This window comes from Xenopus laevis, chromosome 4L (assembly GCF_017654675.1).
Source record: "Xenopus laevis strain J_2021 chromosome 4L, Xenopus_laevis_v10.1, whole genome shotgun sequence".
Lineage (NCBI taxonomy): Eukaryota > Metazoa > Chordata > Amphibia > Anura > Pipidae > Xenopus > Xenopus laevis.
In genome coordinates, this window is record NC_054377.1 from 1913672 (window position 1) to 1933867 (window position 20196).

Here is a 20196-nt window from a genome sequence, read left to right on the forward strand (position 1 = left end):
CTCGTTTGTAACCCGGATATTCCTGCTGCAGCCTGTACTGACTTGTGAGCAGCCCTGCCACACTCACACACATCCCTACAGGAAAATAAAACGTACATGTCAGTATAAAGGACAAACGACACCAATGTCAGTTCGTGGCTGTTGCTCAGTTCTTTTTTTTACCCTCTATTTCCTCGCCCTGTTTGTTTGCGTTCCATAAAACGGCGCTATTTCCTGGATTATGCGTTCCAGCTGCTGGTTTCCGGTTGGCAGAGTCGCTCCCTTCCGCAGATCTTCTTTGAACTGCCAGTGACGTCAGCTGTCTGCGTTTTTGCGAGTCTTCCGGTTCCCCTCCCCGGCTTCCGTAGTAGTGAGTTGTCCTGCGCTCCGCCAGCGCTTCCACGTCACCCAGAGAGCGGTCAGTAACTCCCTGGAACGGAGCGAGGCCGGAGCCGCAGGTAAGAGCCCACACCTGGATACTCACACCTGGATACTCACACGTCACTCCTCCATAGAATCCACTCTTGGACCTGCTGCTGCCTCCCCTGAGTTAATATCACTCGACTCTGGGGAAGCAACTGCCTGTCTGGACTCATTAGGGGTTTTGCGACACTGCAGGAAAGTGTCCTTGTGTCACAGGAGGGATAAATCTTATTGTGGGGAATTAAGTGTTGATATAAGGGGGGCAGATGGGCAGACACCCCCAGTGTTCCCTCTAATTCCCTGTACCCAAGTGGCAGCGAATCATGTTTTATGTGACAGTCAGTTGTGGGAGGGGCCATGCTGCTAATTTATTCACCTTTCTATTTGTCACACTGGATTATGAAGAGGAGAGGTCATTTTTTTGGATACTAAGACCATCGAATACGATACTGCGGCTTCGACTTTGTTAAAATAGTTAGAATATTCGACCATACAGTACTGTCTCTTTAAAAAAACTTTGACTTCAATACTTGCCCAAATTAAACCCCCCGAAGTGCTATGTTGGCCTACGGGGGGACCTTCTACAGCATTTCTTTAAAGTCAAAGTAAAATCGTTCAATCGCATGTTAAAATACGTTAATACGTCGATCGATTTTATTTTCGACCGCAGAATGCACAAATTCGATGAAAAAAGTTTGAATTCGGCGTATTTTAATTAGACGGTCGAATTCCGAAGTATTTTTGACTTCGAAATTCGACCCTTGATAAACCTGCCCCTAAACGTGTGGCCTTACAGAGCATTTGTTTTTTAGATGGGGTCAGTGACCCCCATGTGAAAGCTGGAAAGAGTCCGGGAAATCATTCAAAAACTAAAAAAAAAAGGCCAACTCAAAATGTACTTCTAATGAGCCAGTCTATAAGATACTAAAAGTTAACTTAAAGGACAAACAAACCCCTTATTAAACCCCCCCCACATAGACCCCCCTCCCTCCCCCAGCCTAGCTGCCCCTAACTTTAACAGTGAGTGTTAGTAAGTGTGAGTGTGAGTGAGTGAGTGTGAGTGAGTGCTGCACATCAGTGAGTGTTTAGTACCATTGGCCTGTGGCACAAATAGTGAGACTTGATGCAGTGTCAGTGTTATATGTAGAGAGGGATGGACTCAATGTCCTCCTGGTGCTGATGTTCTTACTACACTGGGACCTGAATATATAAGAAATACCTGCTGGGGCATTTACTGTTTCAACCCTGGTGCTGTTGGTAGAGGGTCATTTAGGTATTTTCTATACAGATTACTTCTTACTATCCCAGGGCTAATTCCACTTATACCACCCCAGAACCCACAACAGGATAAATACAGTGCCAATTCCATGTATAATACCCCAGAACACACAGCAGATAAATACAGTGCCAATTCCATGTATAATACCCCAGAACACACAGCAGATAAATACAGTGTCAATTCCATGTATAATACCCCAGAACACACAGCAGATAAATACAGGGCCAATTCCATGTATAATGCCCAGAACACACAGCAGATAAATACAGTGTCAATTCCATGTATAATACCCCAGAACACACAGCAGGATAAATACAGTGTCAATTCCATGTATAATACCCCAGAACCCACAGTAGATAAATACAGGGCCAATTCCATATATAATACCCCAGAACACACAACAGATAAATACAGTGTCAATTCCATGTATAATACCCCAGAACACACAGCAGATAAATACAGGGCCAATTCCATGTATAATACCCCAGAACACACAGCAGATAAATACAGTGCCAATTCCATGTATAATACCCCAGAACACACAGCAGATAAATACAGGGCCAATTCCATGTATAATACCCCAGAACCCACAGCAGATAAATACAGTGTCAATTCCATGTATAATACCCAGAACACACAGCAGGATAAATACAGTGTCAATTCCATGTATAATACCCCAGAACCCACAGCAGATAAATACAGTGTCAATTCCATGTATAATACCCAGAACACACAGCAGGATAAATACAGTGTCAATTCCATGTATAATACCCCAGAACCCACAGTAGATAAATACAGGGCCAATTCCATGTATAATACCCCAGAACACACAACAGATAAATACAGTGTCAATTCCATGTATAATACCCCAGAACACACAGCAGATAAATACAGGGCCAATTCCATGTATAATACCCCAGAACACACAACAGATAAATACAGTGTCAATTCCATGTATAATACCCCAGAACACACAGCAGATAAATACAGGGCCAATTCCATGTATAATACCCCAGAACCCACAGCAGATAAATACAGTGTCAATTCCATGTATAATACCCAGAACACACAGCAGGATAAATACAGTGTCAATTCCATGTATAATACCCAGAACACACAGCAGATAAATACAGGGCCAATTCCATGTATAATACCCCAGAACTCACAGCAGATAAATACAGTGCCAATTCCATGTATAATACCCCAGAACACACAGCAGATAAATACAGGGTCAATTCCATGTATAATACCCCAGAACCCACAGTAGATAAATACAGGGCCAATTCCATGTATAATACCCCAGAACACACAGCAGATAAATACAGGACCAATTCCATGTATAATACCCCAGAACACACAGCAGATAAATACAGTGCCAATTCCATGTATAATACCCCAGAACGCACAGCAGATAAATACAGTGCCAATTCCATGTATAATACCCCAGAACGCACAGCAGATAAATACAGTGCCAATTCCATGTATAATACCCCAGAACGCACAGCAGATAAATACAGTGCCAATTCCATGTATAATACCCCAGAACCCACAGTAGATAAATACAGGGCCAATTCCATGTATAATACCCCAGAACACACAGCAGATAAATACAGGGCCAATTCCATGTATAATACCCCAGAACACACAGCAGATAAATACAGTGTCAATTCCATGTATAATACCCCAGAACACACAGCAGATAAATACAGGGCCAATTCCATGTATAATGCCCAGAACACACAGCAGATAAATACAGTGTCAATTCCATGTATAATACCCCAGAACACACAGCAGGATAAATACAGTGTCAATTCCATGTATAATACCCCAGAACCCACAGTAGATAAATACAGGGCCAATTCCATATATAATACCCCAGAACACACAACAGATAAATACAGTGTCAATTCCATGTATAATACCCCAGAACACACAGCAGATAAATACAGGGCCAATTCCATGTATAATACCCCAGAACACACAGCAGATAAATACAGTGCCAATTCCATGTATAATACCCCAGAACACACAGCAGATAAATACAGGGCCAATTCCATGTATAATACCCCAGAACCCACAGCAGATAAATACAGTGTCAATTCCATGTATAATACCCAGAACACACAGCAGGATAAATACAGTGTCAATTCCATGTATAATACCCCAGAACCCACAGCAGATAAATACAGTGTCAATTCCATGTATAATACCCAGAACACACAGCAGGATAAATACAGTGTCAATTCCATGTATAATACCCCAGAACCCACAGTAGATAAATACAGGGCCAATTCCATGTATAATACCCCAGAACACACAACAGATAAATACAGTGTCAATTCCATGTATAATACCCCAGAACACACAGCAGATAAATACAGGGCCAATTCCATGTATAATACCCCAGAACACACAACAGATAAATACAGTGTCAATTCCATGTATAATACCCCAGAACACACAGCAGATAAATACAGGGCCAATTCCATGTATAATACCCCAGAACCCACAGCAGATAAATACAGTGTCAATTCCATGTATAATACCCAGAACACACAGCAGGATAAATACAGTGTCAATTCCATGTATAATACCCAGAACACACAGCAGATAAATACAGGGCCAATTCCATGTATAATACCCCAGAACTCACAGCAGATAAATACAGTGCCAATTCCATGTATAATACCCCAGAACACACAGCAGATAAATACAGGGTCAATTCCATGTATAATACCCCAGAACCCACAGTAGATAAATACAGGGCCAATTCCATGTATAATACCCCAGAACACACAGCAGATAAATACAGGACCAATTCCATGTATAATACCCCAGAACACACAGCAGATAAATACAGTGCCAATTCCATGTATAATACCCCAGAACGCACAGCAGATAAATACAGTGCCAATTCCATGTATAATACCCCAGAACGCACAGCAGATAAATACAGTGCCAATTCCATGTATAATACCCCAGAACGCACAGCAGATAAATACAGTGCCAATTCCATGTATAATACCCAGAACCCACAGTAGATAAATACAGGGCCAATTCCATGTATAATACCCCAGAACACACAGCAGATAAATACAGGGCCAATTCCATGTATAATACCCCAGAACACACAGCAGATAAATACAGTGCCAATTCCATGTATAATACCCCAGAACCCACAGCAGATAAATACAGTGCCAATTCCATGTATAATACCCCAGAACACACAGCAGGATAAATACAGGGCCAATTCCATGTATAATACCCAGAACACACAGCAGATAAATACAGTGCCAATTCCATGTATAATACCCCAGAACACACAGCAGATAAATACAGGGCCAATTCCATGTATAATACCCAGAACACACAGCAGATAAATACAGGGCCAATTCCATGTATAATACCCCAGAACACACAGCAGATAAATACAGTGTCAATTCCATGTATAATACCCAGAACACACAGCAGATAAATACAGTGACAATTCCATGTATAATACCCCAGAACACACAGCAGATAAATACAGTGCCAATTCCATGTATAATACCCCAGAACACACAGCAGATAAATACAGGGCCAATTCCATGTATAATACCCCAGAACACACAACAGATAAATACAGTGTCAATTCCATGTATAATACCCCAGAACACACAGCAGATAAATACAGGGCCAATTCCATGTATAATACCCCAGAACACACAACAGATAAATACAGTGTCAATTCCATGTATAATACCCCAGAACACACAGCAGATAAATACAGGGCCAATTCCATGTATAATACCCCAGAACACACAGCAGATAAATACAGGGCCAATTCCATGTATAATACCCCAGAACACACAGCAGGATAAATACAGGGTCAATTCCATGTATAATACCCCAGAACACACAGCAGGATAAATACAGGACCAATTCCATGTATAATACCCCAGAACACACAGCAGATAAATACAGGACCAATTCCATGTATAATACCCCAGAACACACAGCAGATAAATACAGGGCCAATTCCATGTATAATACCCCAGAACACACAGCAGGATAAATACAGGGCCAATTCCATGTATAATACCCCAGAACACACAGCAGATAAATACAGGGCCAATTCCATGTATAATACCCCAGAACACACAGCAGATAAATACAGTGCCAATTCCATGTATAATACCCCAGAACACACAGCAGATAAATACAGGGTCAATTCCATGTATAATACCCCAGAACACACAGCAGGATAAATACAGGGTCAATTCCATGTATAATACCCCAGAACACACAGCAGATAAATACAGGGCCAATTCCATGTATAATACCCCAGAACACACAGCAGATAAATACAGGCCAATTCCATGTATAATACCCCAGAACCCACAGCAGATAAATACAGGGCCAATTCCATGTATAATACCCCAGAACACACAGCAGATAAATACAGGGTCAATTCCATGTATAATACCCCAGAACACACAGCAGATAAATACAGGACCAATTCCATGTATAATACCCCAGAACACACAGCAGATAAATACAGTGCCAATTCCATGTATAATACCCCAGAACACACAGCAGATAAATACAGGACCAATTCCATGTATAATACCCCAGAACACACAGCAGATAAATACAGGGCCAATTCCATGTATAATACCCAGAACACACAGCAGATAAATACAGGGCCAATTCCATGTATAATACCCAGAACACACAGCAGATAAATACAGGACCAATTCCATGTATAATACCCAGAACACACAGCAGATAAATACAGTGCCAATTCCATGTATAATACCCCAGAACACACAGCAGATAAATACAGTGCCAATTCCATGTATAATACCCCAGAACACACAGCAGATAAATACAGGGCCAATTCCATGTATAATACCCCAGAACACACAGCAGATAAATACAGGGCCAATTCCATGTATAATATCCCATTGTGCTAATACTAATTGAGGTAATGTTTAATTGTAATGTTAATTTTATTTCCCATGGTCCAGGGCCACCTCCTCATAACATACAGCAGATAATCTGAAGACTGAACCACCCGGCACCATGACTGCCGCTGAGAATGTGTGTTACACTCTCATTAACGTCCCAATGGACTCGGAACCTCCATCTGAAATTACTCTGAAGGCAGATCTGGGTAAGACCCCTCCAGCCCCCTTTGTTATTCTGCCTTAGTAATGAATAGCTAGAAATATGCGTCTCTGGATGCAGATAACACTCTATTCTTCTCTACCCGCAGAGAAAGGAGATGCGAAGTCCAAGACGGAGGCCTTGAAGAAAGTGATCATCATGATCTTGAATGGAGAGAAGCTTCCGGGCCTTCTGATGACCATCATCCGCTTTGTGTTGCCGCTGCAGGATCACACCATCAAGAAGCTTCTCTTGGTCTTTTGGGAGATTGTGCCCAAAACAACACCCGATGGGAAACTATTGCAGGAGATGATCCTGGTGTGTGATGCCTACAGAAAGGTGAGAGGGGAGCGGGTCTGGTTGGGGTGCTCAGTTAACTGCTACTTTCTAGTAGGCACAAAGCGAGTTTCTTCTGCTTCTGTTCAGATTGTGGTGGCTCAGACTTGGGGCTGTAATTTGGGTGTGTTTTTTCCATTTCCAGGATCTCCAGCACCCCAATGAGTTCATCAGGGGATCTACACTGCGATTCTTGTGCAAACTGAAGGAGGCAGAACTTCTGGAGCCTCTGATGCCTGCGATTCGGGCCTGCCTGGACCACCGGCACAGCTATGTGCGTAGGAACGCAGTGCTCGCAATCTACACCATCTACAGGTGAGCCTCAGGGAAGATCATATTGTGCATATCTGATTCAGGACTTGCATGGAATTAGGGGTAACACTGCCCCAATGGTGATTATTAGTATCTACCCTTTGGCTTTTGGTGAATTTGCTTTGGACTTGCTGTAAGCCATGTTATTTTGTAGCTATCCCCTAATACTGTTCTACTCAGTCCTGCTGTGCTCCCCCTTGTAGAAACTTTGAGCACCTGATCCCAGACGCTCCAGAACTGATCCATGATTTCCTGGTGAATGAGAAAGATGCGAGCTGCAAGAGGAATGCCTTCATGATGCTCATCCATGCCGACCAGGTGAGGAGAAAGCAAAGCAGGGGGGTTGGGTCATGGAATGAAACCCCATTGATTGTTGGAGAGGTTGGTGTCATGGAATGAAACCTCATTGGCTGTTGAGGGGTTGGTGTCATGGAATGAAATCTCATTGGCCGTTGGGGGGTTGGTGTCATGGAATGAAACCCCATTGATTGTTGGAGAGGTTGGTGTCATGGAATGAAACCTCATTGGCTGTTGAGGGGTTGGTGTCATGGAATGAAATCTCATTGGCCGTTGGGGGGTTGGTGTCATGGAATGAAACCCCATTGATTGTTGGAGAGGTTGGTGTCATGGAATGAAACCTCATTGGCTGTTGAGGGGGTTGGGTCATGGAATGAAACTTCATTGGCCGTTGGGGGGTTGGTGCCATAGAATGAAACCCCATTGATTGTTGGAGAGGTTGGTGTCATGGAATGAAACCTCATTGGCTGTTGGGTGGGTTGGTGTCATGGAATGAAACCTCATTGGCTGTTGGGTGGGTTGGTGTCATGGAATGAAACCTCATTGGCCGTTGGGTGGGTTGATGTCATGGAATGAAACCTCATTGGCCGTTGGGGGGTTGGTGTCATGGAATGAAACCTCATTGGTCGTTGGGGGGTTGGTGTCATGGAATGAAACCCCATTGATTGTTGGAGAGGTTGGTGTCATGGAATGAAACCTCATTGGCCGTTGAGGGGTTGGTGTCATGGAATGAAATCTCATTGGCCGTTGGGGGGTTGGTGTCATGGAATGAAACCCCATTGATTGTTGGAGAGGTTGGTGTCATGGAATGAAACCTCATTGGCTGTTGAGGGGGTTGGGTCATGGAATGAAACTTCATTGGCCGTTGGGGGGTTGGTGCCATAGAATGAAACCCCATTGATTGTTGGAGAGGTTGGTGTCATGGAATGAAACCTCATTGGCTGTTGGGTGGGTTGGTGTCGTGGAATGAAACCTCATTGGCTGTTGGGTGGGTTGGTGTCATGGAATGAAACCTCATTGGCCGTTGGGGGGGTTGGTGTCATTGGATGTATAATTCTGAGCTCTGGGAGCAACTCTGCAGGGATTTGACTTGTTACTGTGTGTGTCTCTTAGGACCGGGCCCTGGATTACCTGAGCACCTGCATTGACCAAGTGCAGACATTTGGGGACATCCTGCAGTTGGTCATCGTTGAGCTGATATACAAGGTTTGTGTTAGTAACGACCGCCCAACTCTGTCCTTCTGAACAACACAATCCATTGAGTCTTCACATGTTGTGGTTCCCCCGCAGGTGTGCCATGCTAACCCTTCTGAGAGAGCTCGCTTCATCCGCTGCATCTACAACCTTCTCCAGTCCTCCAGCCCCGCTGTCAGGTATGAAGCTGCCGGAACACTGGTCACCCTCTCCAGCGCTCCAACTGCCGTCAAGGTAAATAGCGGGACAGATGGGTCAGTACAAGATGATCTGGTGATCATTTCTCTTTCTTTTGGGGCGTAGGGCCATTTCATGGGTAGATACTGGGTGTCAGTGTGAATATTTTGTCTTTAGGCAGCTGCTCAGTGCTACATTGACCTGATCATCAAGGAGAGCGACAACAACGTGAAGCTAATTGTGTTGGACCGACTTGTGGAGCTAAAGGACCATCCTTCCCATGAGCGAGTGCTGCAGGTGGGCACATTTGTTTTTTTTGTCATTCTTATTGGCCACTTGATAAATCCCAGGTTTGGATACAAAGTAGACGCTAGAGGGCACTATATTGTAGAGTTACAGTGGAACCATTATATTCTGCTACTGAATTCTCCAATACCTTGGCTTTTCTCAAGGACCCAAGGTTAAAGGGATTCCGTCATGATTTTTATGATGACACTGCAAATAATTCACTCTACAATATAAAATGTCATGTGTATTTAGTTGTAATATTGGTGTGTAGGTGCATCTCAGCTCATTTTGCCTGGTCATGTGCTTTCAGAAAGAGCCAGCACTTTAGGATGGAACTGCTTTCTGGCAGGCTGTTGTTTCTCCTACTCAATGTAACTGAATGTGTCTCAGTGGGACCTGGATTTTACTATTGAGTGTTGTTCTTAGATCTACCAGGCAGCTGTTATCTTGTGTTATGGAGCTGCTGTCTGGTTACCTTCCCATTGTTCTGTTGTTAGACTGCTTGTTAGAAACAGAGGGGGGTTGATATCACTCCAACTTGCAGTACAGCAGTAAAGAGAGATCACATGACTGGGGGCACCTGGGAAACTGACCATATGTCAGATTTCAAAATTAAATATAAAAAAAATCTGTTTGCTCTTTTGAGAAATGGATTTCAGTGCAGAATTCTGCTGGAGCAGCACTATTAACTGATGTGTTTTGGGGGAAAAAAATGTTTTTCCCATGACAGTGTCCCTCTAACTTCATCCATGTTATGCTCCCTTGTTGTATTGAAGGATCTGGTCATGGACATCCTGCGGGTGCTGAGCACCCCTGATCTGGAAGTGCGCAAGAAAACCCTCCAGCTGGCTCTTGAATTGGTTTCCTCACGCAATGTGGAAGAGGTAACTTTTTATAAGTTGAACCAATAATCCACCTCCTGATGGGGGCACGCAGAGCTTTGATTGGCTGTTATTTCTCCCCCAGCTGGTCATCGTGCTGAAGAAGGAGGTGATCAAGACCAATAACGTGACGGAGCACGAGGACACGGACAAGTACAGGCAACTGCTGGTGAGGACTCTCCACTCGTGCAGCGTGAGATTCCCAGATATGGCTGCCAACGTCATTCCCGTGGTAAGAGACGTAATCCCAAAACCGAGTCGGCCATGCTTGTTTTTGTACATGAGCAAGGTTAATGACATTTTATTCTTCCCTTTCAGCTCATGGAGTTCCTCAGCGACAGCAGTGAGGCGGCGTCGGCTGATGTCCTGGAGTTCGTACGTGAGGCCGTGCAGCGATTCGATCATCTCCGGCCGCTGATAGTCGAGAAGATGCTGGAGGTTTTCCATGCCATCAAATCAGTCAAGTACGTTCTTAAAGGGGGTTGTTCCCCTTTAAATGAACTGTTAGTATAATGTAGAGAGGGATATTCTGAGATCATTTGCAATTGGTTTTCATTTATTATTATTTGTGGTTTGTGACCTATTTAGCTTTTTATTCAGCAGTTCTCCAGTTTGTAATTTCAGCCATCTGGTTGCTAGGGTCCAAATTCCCCTAGCAACCATGCCCTGATATGAATAAGAAAAGAAAGACGAGAAATAAAAAGTAGCAATAACTATACATTTTTTAAAGTCTTTATTTTATTTTATTACAGGGAAGGGGAGATACACAAACTTGGGAGCATTTGTTTTTTACATGAGCTCAGTGACCCCCCCCCCCCTTTTGAAAGCTGGAAAGAGTCTGAAGAGGAAGGCAAATAATTAAAAAACGATTAAAAATAAATAATAAAGACCATTTGAAAAGTTGCTCAGAATAGGACATTATATAACACACTAATGGTTAACTTAAAGGCGAACCACCCCTTAAACCAATGGGTGTTCTGATCACTAAGCTTCAAAGGGGCAATTAGAAGGCTCAGTGAGGGGCCCCTGTTCTAACCATTAATATCACTGTGCAATGTCTCTTCTTTCTGTAGGATATACAGGGGGGCCCTGTGGATTATGGGTGAATACTGCAGCACTAAAGAAGATATTAACAGTGTGATGACTGAGGTGCGCAGGTCACTGGGAGAGGTAAGTTCTGTCTGTCTGTCTGTCTGTCTGGTCTGTCTATCTGTCATCTAACTACCTATCTATCTGTCTATCTGTCTGTATCTATCTCTCTATCTATCTATATCTCTATCTATCATCTCTCTCTCTCTCTCTCTCTCTCTCTCTCTCTCTCTCTCTCTCTCTCTCTCTCTCCCCCCCCCTCCCCCGGGGGACACCAGGGTGTAAAATCATTTGTCTTGTATCTATAGGTGCCGATTGTAGAGACAGAACTCAAGAAGGAATCGGGAGAAGTAAAAGCAGAGGAAGATGTGAGTGTGGGGCCGGCGCAGAAGCTGGTGACAGAAATGGGCACTTACGTTACACAGAGCGCCCTCAGCAGCTCACGGCCGGCCAAGAAAGAGGAGGAGAGGTGCGGAGCTTACACTTATCTCTCCACTCACACTTGAGTTAAAGTGATACCGACACGTACCTGTTATATCATTTTTATCCTGACTGAACAGATTCTGCTTTCTGCCACTAGGTGGAGCCGTAAAATCTACCTGCATAGGAATTCTGTCATTTCAAAACGCATCAGTTAATAGTGCTGCTCCAGCAGAATTCTTTTATATTCAATTTTGAAATCTGACATGGGGCTAGACATATTGTCAATTTCCCAGCTGCCCCAAGTCATGTGACTTGTGCTCTGATAAACTTCAGTCTCTCTTTACTGCTGTACTGCAAGTTGGGGTGATATCACCCCCTCCCTTCCCCCCCAGCAGCCAAACAAAAGAACAATGGGAAGGTAACCAGATAGCAGCTCCCTAACACAAGATAACAGCTGCCTGGTAGATCTAAGAACAGCACTCAATAGTAAAATCCAGGTCCCACTGAGACACATTCAGTTACATTGAGTAGGAGAAACAACAGGCTGCCAGAAAGCAGTTCCATCCTAAAGTGCTGGCTCTTTCTGAAATCACATGATCAGGCAAAATGAGCTGAGATGCACCTACACACCAATATTACAACTAAATACACTTGCTGCTTCAGGAATGACATTTTATATTGTACAGTGAATTATTTGCAGTGTAAACAGAGTCATTTAGAAATAAAAACTACATCATAAAAATCATGACCGTATCCCTTTAAAATCCTCGGAAATGGCATTGCTGCAAAGCTCCAGCCCTCTCTGTATTTTTATTACTCCCCTCATAGTCTATGATGTCATGGTCAAACTGCTTCCATAGATCTAACCTGAAGGTGGGTTATTTATACCCAGTGTGGGTAAAGCTGGCTCCTGAGTATCCGTGTTCCCCCTCTTGGTTCCAAGGAGCTGACATTCTACAATCTCTCCTGTTTACAACGGCAAGTGATTTAATGCAGTTCCACTGTTGCTCCTTACAGACCTCCCCTCAGAGGGTTCCTGCTGGACGGCGATTTCTATGTTGCCGCATCTCTCGCCACCACCCTGACAAAGATTGCCCTGCGCTACGTGGCTTTGGTCCAGGAGAAGAGGAAACAAAATGTAAGTTCTCCTTTAATCAAATTTAAAGGGGAACTGTCACGAAAATGAAAATTTAATATAAGCTTCAGCACACTGACAAAAGATGTTTTCTAAATACAATCATTTAAAAACCCTGCATCGTTTCTGAAATAATCAAGTTTTTCTTCACTCTCTCAGCATCTGTTTCTCTTCATTCTGTCTTCATGCAGCAGTTGGGTGTCAGATATTCACTGACAGTTACATCCAATATATCTTATAGGGGGGCTCCTTTTGCCTAGAAGATGTATTAGAGGTCACTCTATTAAACTCACCAGACATCATGTCTCTCTACATGCAGGATTTGTGCAAAAGGCAATTATTTTGTTTGTACTGGAATCAGTTATTTGATCTAATACATCTGCTAGGAAAGGAGCCCCCCTATAAGATATATTGGATCTAACTGTCAGTGAATATCTGACACCCAACTGCCGCATGAAGAGAGAATGAAGAGAAACAGATGCTGAGAGAGAAATAGTGAACATAAACTTGATTATTTCAGAAACAATGCAGAATATTTAATTGATTGTATTTAGAAAGTTTCTTATTTCAGTAGGAGGAAACGTATATTAAATAAAATTTTTAGCAATAGTTCCCCTTTAATGTGTTTAACCCTGGCAAATTGTGATTGAGACGTTTTAAGGAAGAAGACTCTGACGTCTCTGTTTGTTTCCTCTTAGTCATTTGTTGCGGAAGCCATGTTGCTAATGGCCACCATCCTTCACCTGGGCAAGTCCTCCCTCCCCAAGAAGCCAATCACAGACGACGATGTGGATCGCATCTCCCTGTGCCTCAAGGTGCTGTCGGAATGTTCTCCCCTCATGAACGAGATCTTCAACAAGGAATGTCGCCAGTCCCTGTCCCACATGTTGTCGGCCAAGCTGGAGGAGGAGAAGCTCTCCCAGAAGGTAAGTCATTTTTATACTTATCCAAGAGGAGGAGGAGCCTATGGATGAGGTCACGCAGAAACTGTCAGAAATGGTTCCCTAGCGACCAAGCGGCAGTCTTGCATTCAGAATGGAAGATGAATATGAGAAGATCCCTTATGGGTTTTTGGAGCTGGAGCAGTGGGGTAAAGAAGCTGATGAAGCAGGAGCACCCTCTACTGGCCAAAGATGCATGCTGCAGCAATTAATTTGGCAGGGGTAGTTTATATGAGGCACAGCGCAAGTTAAAAGGGTGGTTCACTTTTAAGTAAACTTTTAGTATGTTATAGAATGGTCTATTCTAAGCAACTTATTAATTGGTCTTCATTTTTTGTCGTTTTTTATTTATTTGCCTTCTTCTGGCTCTTTTCAACTTTCAAATGGGGGTCACTGACCCCATCTAAAAAACAAATGCTCTGTAAGGCTACAAATGTATTGTTATTGCTACTTTTTATTACTCACAGTCCTTTCATATTCCAGTCCCTTATTCAAATCAATGCATGGTTGCTAGGGGAATTTGCACCCTAGCAACCAGATGGCTGAATAAAAAGCTAAATAAGTCAAAAACCACAAATAATAAAAAATGAAAACCAATTGCAAATTGTCCCAGAATACTAAAGGTTAATTTAAAGGTGAAAAACCCCTTTAAAGAAGAGCTGTGCTGCAGATAGGGAGGCACCGAATCCGGGATTCGGACATGGTTTGGCCTTTTTCAGCAGGGGCAGGTCGATCTAAATCCAAATCCTGAATGGCATATGCAAATTAGTAGGGATGCACCGAATCCATTATTTTGGATGCGCCGAACCCCCTGAACCCTTTGCGAAAGATTCGGCCGTGTACCGAACTCGAATCCTAAATTGCATATGCAAATTAGGGGTGGGAAAGAGTAAATATTTTTTACTTCCTTGTTTTGTGACAAAACGTTGTGCGTTTTCCCTCCCCTAATTTGCATAGTCAGATCCTGGCAGAATGAATCGGCCGAATCCTGCTGAAAAAGGCTGAATCCTGGATTTGGTGCATCCCTACAAATTAGGGGTGGGAAGAGAAGTCATGTGACTTTGTCACAAAACAAGGAAGTGAAAATGTTTTTAGTTTTACACTTTTCTTTTCCACCCCTAATTCGTATATGCACATTCGGATCCGGTTTGGTATTCGGCCGAATGTTTCACAAAGGATTCGGCCGAATCTAAAATAGTGGATTTGGTGCATCCCTAGTTGCTGGTATAAGTTTGGTGGAACAAGTAGTGTAGATGACTTTTCCTTTAACAAAGTAGTGGTTGTGCATCGGAATTTATGCGACTTCTGACGCACGGGTTGTGATTGTTCCTCGTATTTTCTCGCCCCCCCCCCTATCAGAAAGAGTCGGAGAAGAGGAACGTGACTGTTCAAGCCGACGACCCCATATCCTTCATGCAACTGACGGCCAAGAACGAAACGGCCTCCAAAGAGGATCAGTTTCAGCTCAGCCTTCTGGCCGCCATGGGGACAACGCAAAGGAAGGAGGCCGCCGACCCTCTGGCCTCCAAACTCAATAAGGTAAACGGGCTTCTCTGTAATGTGCCCTAACCTGGCGTGTCTGGGAGCTCGTTGCAGATGACAGTTAGTGCCTTTATGAGATGATTATTTGTGCAACTGTCACCTCTTCGCTCTTCTCCCCGGAAGGTGACGCAGCTGACGGGATTCTCAGACCCAGTGTACGCAGAAGCTTATGTGCATGTCAATCAATATGATATTGTGCTGGATGTGCTGGTGGTGAATCAGACCGGCGACACCCTGCAGAACTGTACCCTCGAGCTGGCAACCCTAGGTAAGAAAATATATATATATATATATATATATATATATATATATATATATATATATATATATATATATATATATATATATATATATATATATATATAGTGAATAAAGTACCCCCAGTTGCAAAATAAAAGGATATTATAAGTTACCGAGGAGTTTCATGTCCATATAACGTTTCAGTGAGTCATGTGACAGAAATGACATCAGAACTCACCGTTTATAACTGATGACATCAGAACTCACCGTTTACAAGATTGTGTCATGGAACTCCGAGGTGACTTCTAATATCCTCATATTCTGCAACATTTATTATAATACACAAGTTTCAGTGAGTCGTGTGACAGAAATGACATCACTACTCACCGTTTATAACCGATGACATCACTAAGCACCATTTATAAGGATTTAATTCACCGGATATTCATGGCTCCTGTGTATTATTTATATATATATATATATATATATATATATATATATATATATATATATATATATATATATATATATATATATATATGTCATAGCTGTACTCTGTGCTGTACAGGGAGTTATAAGACTTAGATCTAGCCTCACCGTGAGTTGCGTCTTTTTAAAGGGCAAGTTTACTTTAAAATGAACATTTTTTTTATTTTATTTTGTTGCTTATCGCAGGTGATCTGAAGCTCGTAGAGAAGCCCTCCCCTCTCACCCTGGCCCCCCACGACTTTGCCAACATTAAGGCTAACGTCAAAGTCGCCTCTACGGAGAACGGAATCATTTTTGGCAATATCGGTGAGTCTGGTGTTTGTATGAAGCGGGAGCAATAGAGGTGAACGCGTATATAGCGCATATCTTGGGCCGTATTCTCAAACGCTTTATTCTTCCCGTGTTGAGACTAAGGCCCAGGATATGTGCGCTATATACTCCATTGCACCCACTTCACAGCTCAGACCAGGAATGAACCTTGGAGCTGAGATTAACCCGTTCCCTGCTGTAATTGCTGCCTCTTTGCAGTGTACGACGTGTCGGGCGCAGCCAGCGACAGGAACTGTGTCGTCCTCAGTGATATCCACATCGATATTATGGACTACATCCAGCCTGCGTCCTGCTCCGACACGGAATTCCGACAGATGTGGGCGGAGTTTGAATGGGAGAATAAGGTAACATTTGTCCCAGTGAATAGGAATCCTTAAACCAGTAACGTCAAAAAAATTTTTTTAAAAAACTTTGTATTGAAGGAAAAAAAAGGCGATCCATCATACATTATCATTTTTAAAAAAACATTTTGACGTTACTGGTCCTTTAAATGCAAACTGTCATGGGAAAAAGAAAAATTCCAAAACGCATCAGTTAATGGCGCTGCTCTGGCAGAATTCTGCACTGAAATCCGTTTCTCAAAAGAGCAAACAGATTTTTGTATATTTCATTTTGAAATCGGACATATTGTCAGTTTCCCAGCTTCCCCCAGACATGTGACTTGTGCGCTGATCAACTTCAGTCACTCTTTACTGCTGTACTGCAAGTTGAAGTGATAAAGAGAAAGTCACATGATAGTCGTTATATGGCTTTTCCCTACCTCTAGTAACAGCCCTGATTGGTCACTCACTGACCCGTCCTGTTTTGCCCCCCTTTACAGGTGACGGTTAATACAAACATCACAGATCTGAATGAATATCTGCAACACATTCTGAAATCTACAAACATGAAATGTCTCACCCCAGAGAAGGTAGGTTGGTGCTGGTGGCCGACTATATTGGGGTTTAAAAGTGCGGGGCCCACGGATTCGGTAGAAAGCTGGTGCCTCGTTCCACAAACCCGGAGAACCGCCGACCTGCGTCCATACCCGCTCCCGAAACTTCTACCTGCAACCGGCAGGGTACCACAAGTTTTTGTGGGTTAATCGTGGGTACACGACCCGCTGCTGTAGGGGCAAAGTAAGTTCCTATTATTCACCACAAGATGGTGCTGTGGAATAAGGAGGAGAAACTACAAATAGTATTAGAGTTAAATTGCAAGCTCTGCTCCTAAACTCTGTTCCTCTGATTAATGACTTTTATTGCTCCTCCCACAGGCGCTGTCTGGTTACTGCGGCTTCATGGCGGCCAATCTTTACGCCCGCTCCATATTTGGCGAAGACGCCCTCGCCAACGTCAGCATCGAGAAGCCCATTCACCTCGGACCGGAAGCCCCCGTAACTGGGCACATAAGGATTCGAGCCAAGAGCCAGGTAATGGGCAGTGTTCAGTTATTCTTGAATCCTGCCCTCCCAGTAGTTCCACCTTAAAGTTCCACCTTAAATATAATCACTTCATTGCACAGAATTTTATTCTCAATCTGCAATGGGTTTGGCTTTTTAAATGTCTGTCTGGTTGCTAGGATCACTGGCTGTAGCAACCAGCACAGGGCTAAATGACAAATAGAAGGGTGAACAGTTGTGTTAATCTGCTTAATGTTTAAAGGGAAACTAACCCTATCAAGCATTGATTATAATGTTCTGCCCTTTTTTTCTCCACCAGGGGATGGCGCTGAGCCTCGGGGATAAGATCAACCTTTCGCAGAAGAAATCCTGTATATAATGTTGTATACGAGACGTCGCTCGCTGCTCAGATTGGGGCCACTTAACCCTTTATCTGCTTCTTAGGTCTAAGAATAGAGAGAGCAGGTTCCTCCCAGCATCCCCCCCGGTCACTGAAGTTGTGGTCCGATAACTCTACAAACTTTATAAATATATATTTTTCTTTTGTCTCTGTATGAATGTCGTCTCCTCTCTCACACAGAGATGACTCGTCCTACAGATGTCTGTTCTCTCTCACAATAAAGTGACCTTTTTCATTACTGTCATTCCCTGTGCGATTTCCTCTATTTATCCTCCAGTGTCTGGTCTCCTGCTCATCCGCTCTCCTTTACCTACTTATTATGTCCTGCTTTATGGCAGCTGAGATTCTAGCTATCTGTATAACAGAACATTCTGTCCCAGTGGCTGCACAGATCCTATCTGATCCCCATTGTAAGCAGCAGTCCTGTCCTGCTTTATGGCAGCTGAGATTCTAGCTATCTTATAACAGAACATTCTGTCCCAGTGGCTGCACAGATCCTATCTGATCCCCATTGTAAGCAGCAGTCCTGTCCTGCTTTATGGCAGCTGAGATTCTAGCTATCTGTATAACAGAACATTCTGTCCCAGTGGCTGCACAGATCCTATCTGATCCCCATTGTAAGCAGCAGTCCTGTCCTGCTTTATGGCAGCTGAGATTCTAGCTATCTGTATAACAGAACATTCTGTCCCAGTGGCTGCACAGATCCTATCTGATCCCCATTGTAAGCAGCAGGCCTGTCCTGCTTTATGGCAGCTGAGATTCTAGCTATCTGTATAACAGAACATTCTGTCCCAGTGGCTGCACAGATCCTATCTGATCCCCATTGGAAGCAGCAGTCCTGTCCTGCTTTATGGCAGCTGAGATTCTAGCTATCTGTATAACAGAACATTCTGTCCCAGTGGCTGCACAGATCCTATCTGATCCCCATTGTAAGCAGCAGTCCTATATACAAATATACAGAGAAGGAATGTTCTGGGCACACAATAAGCTATACCCTCATACTGTACTGTCTAAGGGAATCAATATGGCACCTCCTCCTCCCATATGTATAAATACAAATATACAGAGAAGGAATGTTCTGGGCACACAATAAGCTATACCCTCATACTGTACTGTCTAAGGGAATCAATATGGTACCTCCTCCTCCCATATGTATAAATACAAATATACAGAGAAGGAATGTTCTGGGCACACAATAAGCTATACCCTCATACTGTACTGTCTAAGGGAATCAATATGGCACCTCCTCCTCCCATATGTATAAATACAAATATACAGAGAAGGAATGTTCTGGGCACACAATAAGCTATACCCTCATACTGTACTGTCTAAGGGAATCAATATGGCACCTCCTCCTCCCATATGTATAAATACACATATACAGAGAAGGAATGTTCTGGGCACACAATAAGCTATACCCTCATACTGTACTGTCTAAGGGAATCAATATGGCACCTCCCTCCTCCCATATGTATAAATACAAATATACAGAGAAGGAATGTTCTGGGCACACAATAAGCTATACCTTCATACTGTACTGTCTAAGGGAATCAATATGGCACCTCCTCCTCCCATATGTATAAATACAAATATACAGAGAAGGAATGTTCTGGGCACACAATAAGCTATACCCTCATACTGTACTGTCTAAGGGAATCAATATGGCACCTCCCTCCTCCCATATGTATAAATACAAATATACAGAGAAGGAATGTTCTGGGCACACAATAAGCTATACCCTCATACTGTACTGTCTAAGGGAATCAAGTCAGAGAAACAGTTTAAATAAAATTCATTCTCTGCCTCAGCTCTCAGAAATTGCCTTTCCAGGCTTAATATTCCCCGGATAACTGACCTTATCAACTCTGTTGATAAGCCAGTTCAGTAATTCCAGACTCTCAGAACATTCCTA

The 20196-nt window shown here is 43.2% G+C and overlaps 1 protein-coding gene across 2 annotated transcripts; it reads left to right on the forward strand.

Annotated features, from left to right (window-relative positions):
* The first annotated feature begins 281 nt into the window (after positions 1–281).
* Positions 282–18528, forward strand: copb1.L (COPI coat complex subunit beta 1 L homeolog). 2 transcript variants are annotated; one of them, XM_018256709.2, is made up of 22 exons: positions 282–437; positions 6691–6836; positions 6939–7168; positions 7311–7480; positions 7681–7795; positions 8888–8980; positions 9065–9202; positions 9323–9442; positions 10210–10317; positions 10400–10546; positions 10633–10778; positions 11388–11484; positions 11712–11872; positions 12844–12964; positions 13660–13887; positions 15262–15441; positions 15568–15712; positions 16360–16479; positions 16702–16847; positions 17324–17413; positions 17759–17914; positions 18204–18528. In XM_018256709.2, the coding sequence occupies exons 2-22, from the start codon at positions 6746–6748 to the stop codon at positions 18261–18263; spliced, it is 2862 nt and encodes a 953-aa protein (XP_018112198.1). In that variant the 5' UTR covers positions 282–437; positions 6691–6745; the 3' UTR covers positions 18264–18528.
* The last annotated feature ends 1668 nt before the right edge of the window (positions 18529–20196 follow it).

Bases quoted from the DNA above. Each gene is read 5' to 3' on its own strand.
- copb1.L (XM_018256709.2), top strand. From the start codon at position 6,746: ATGACTGCCGCTGAGAATGTGTGTTACACTCTCATTAACGTCCCAATG. The intron at 11,485-11,711 runs GTAAGTTCTGTC...TTGTATCTATAG, and splicing joins TGCGCAGGTCACTGGGAGAG to GTGCCGATTGTAGAGACAGA. The intron at 17,414-17,758 runs GTAGGTTGGTGC...CTCCTCCCACAG, and splicing joins AATGTCTCACCCCAGAGAAG to GCGCTGTCTGGTTACTGCGG.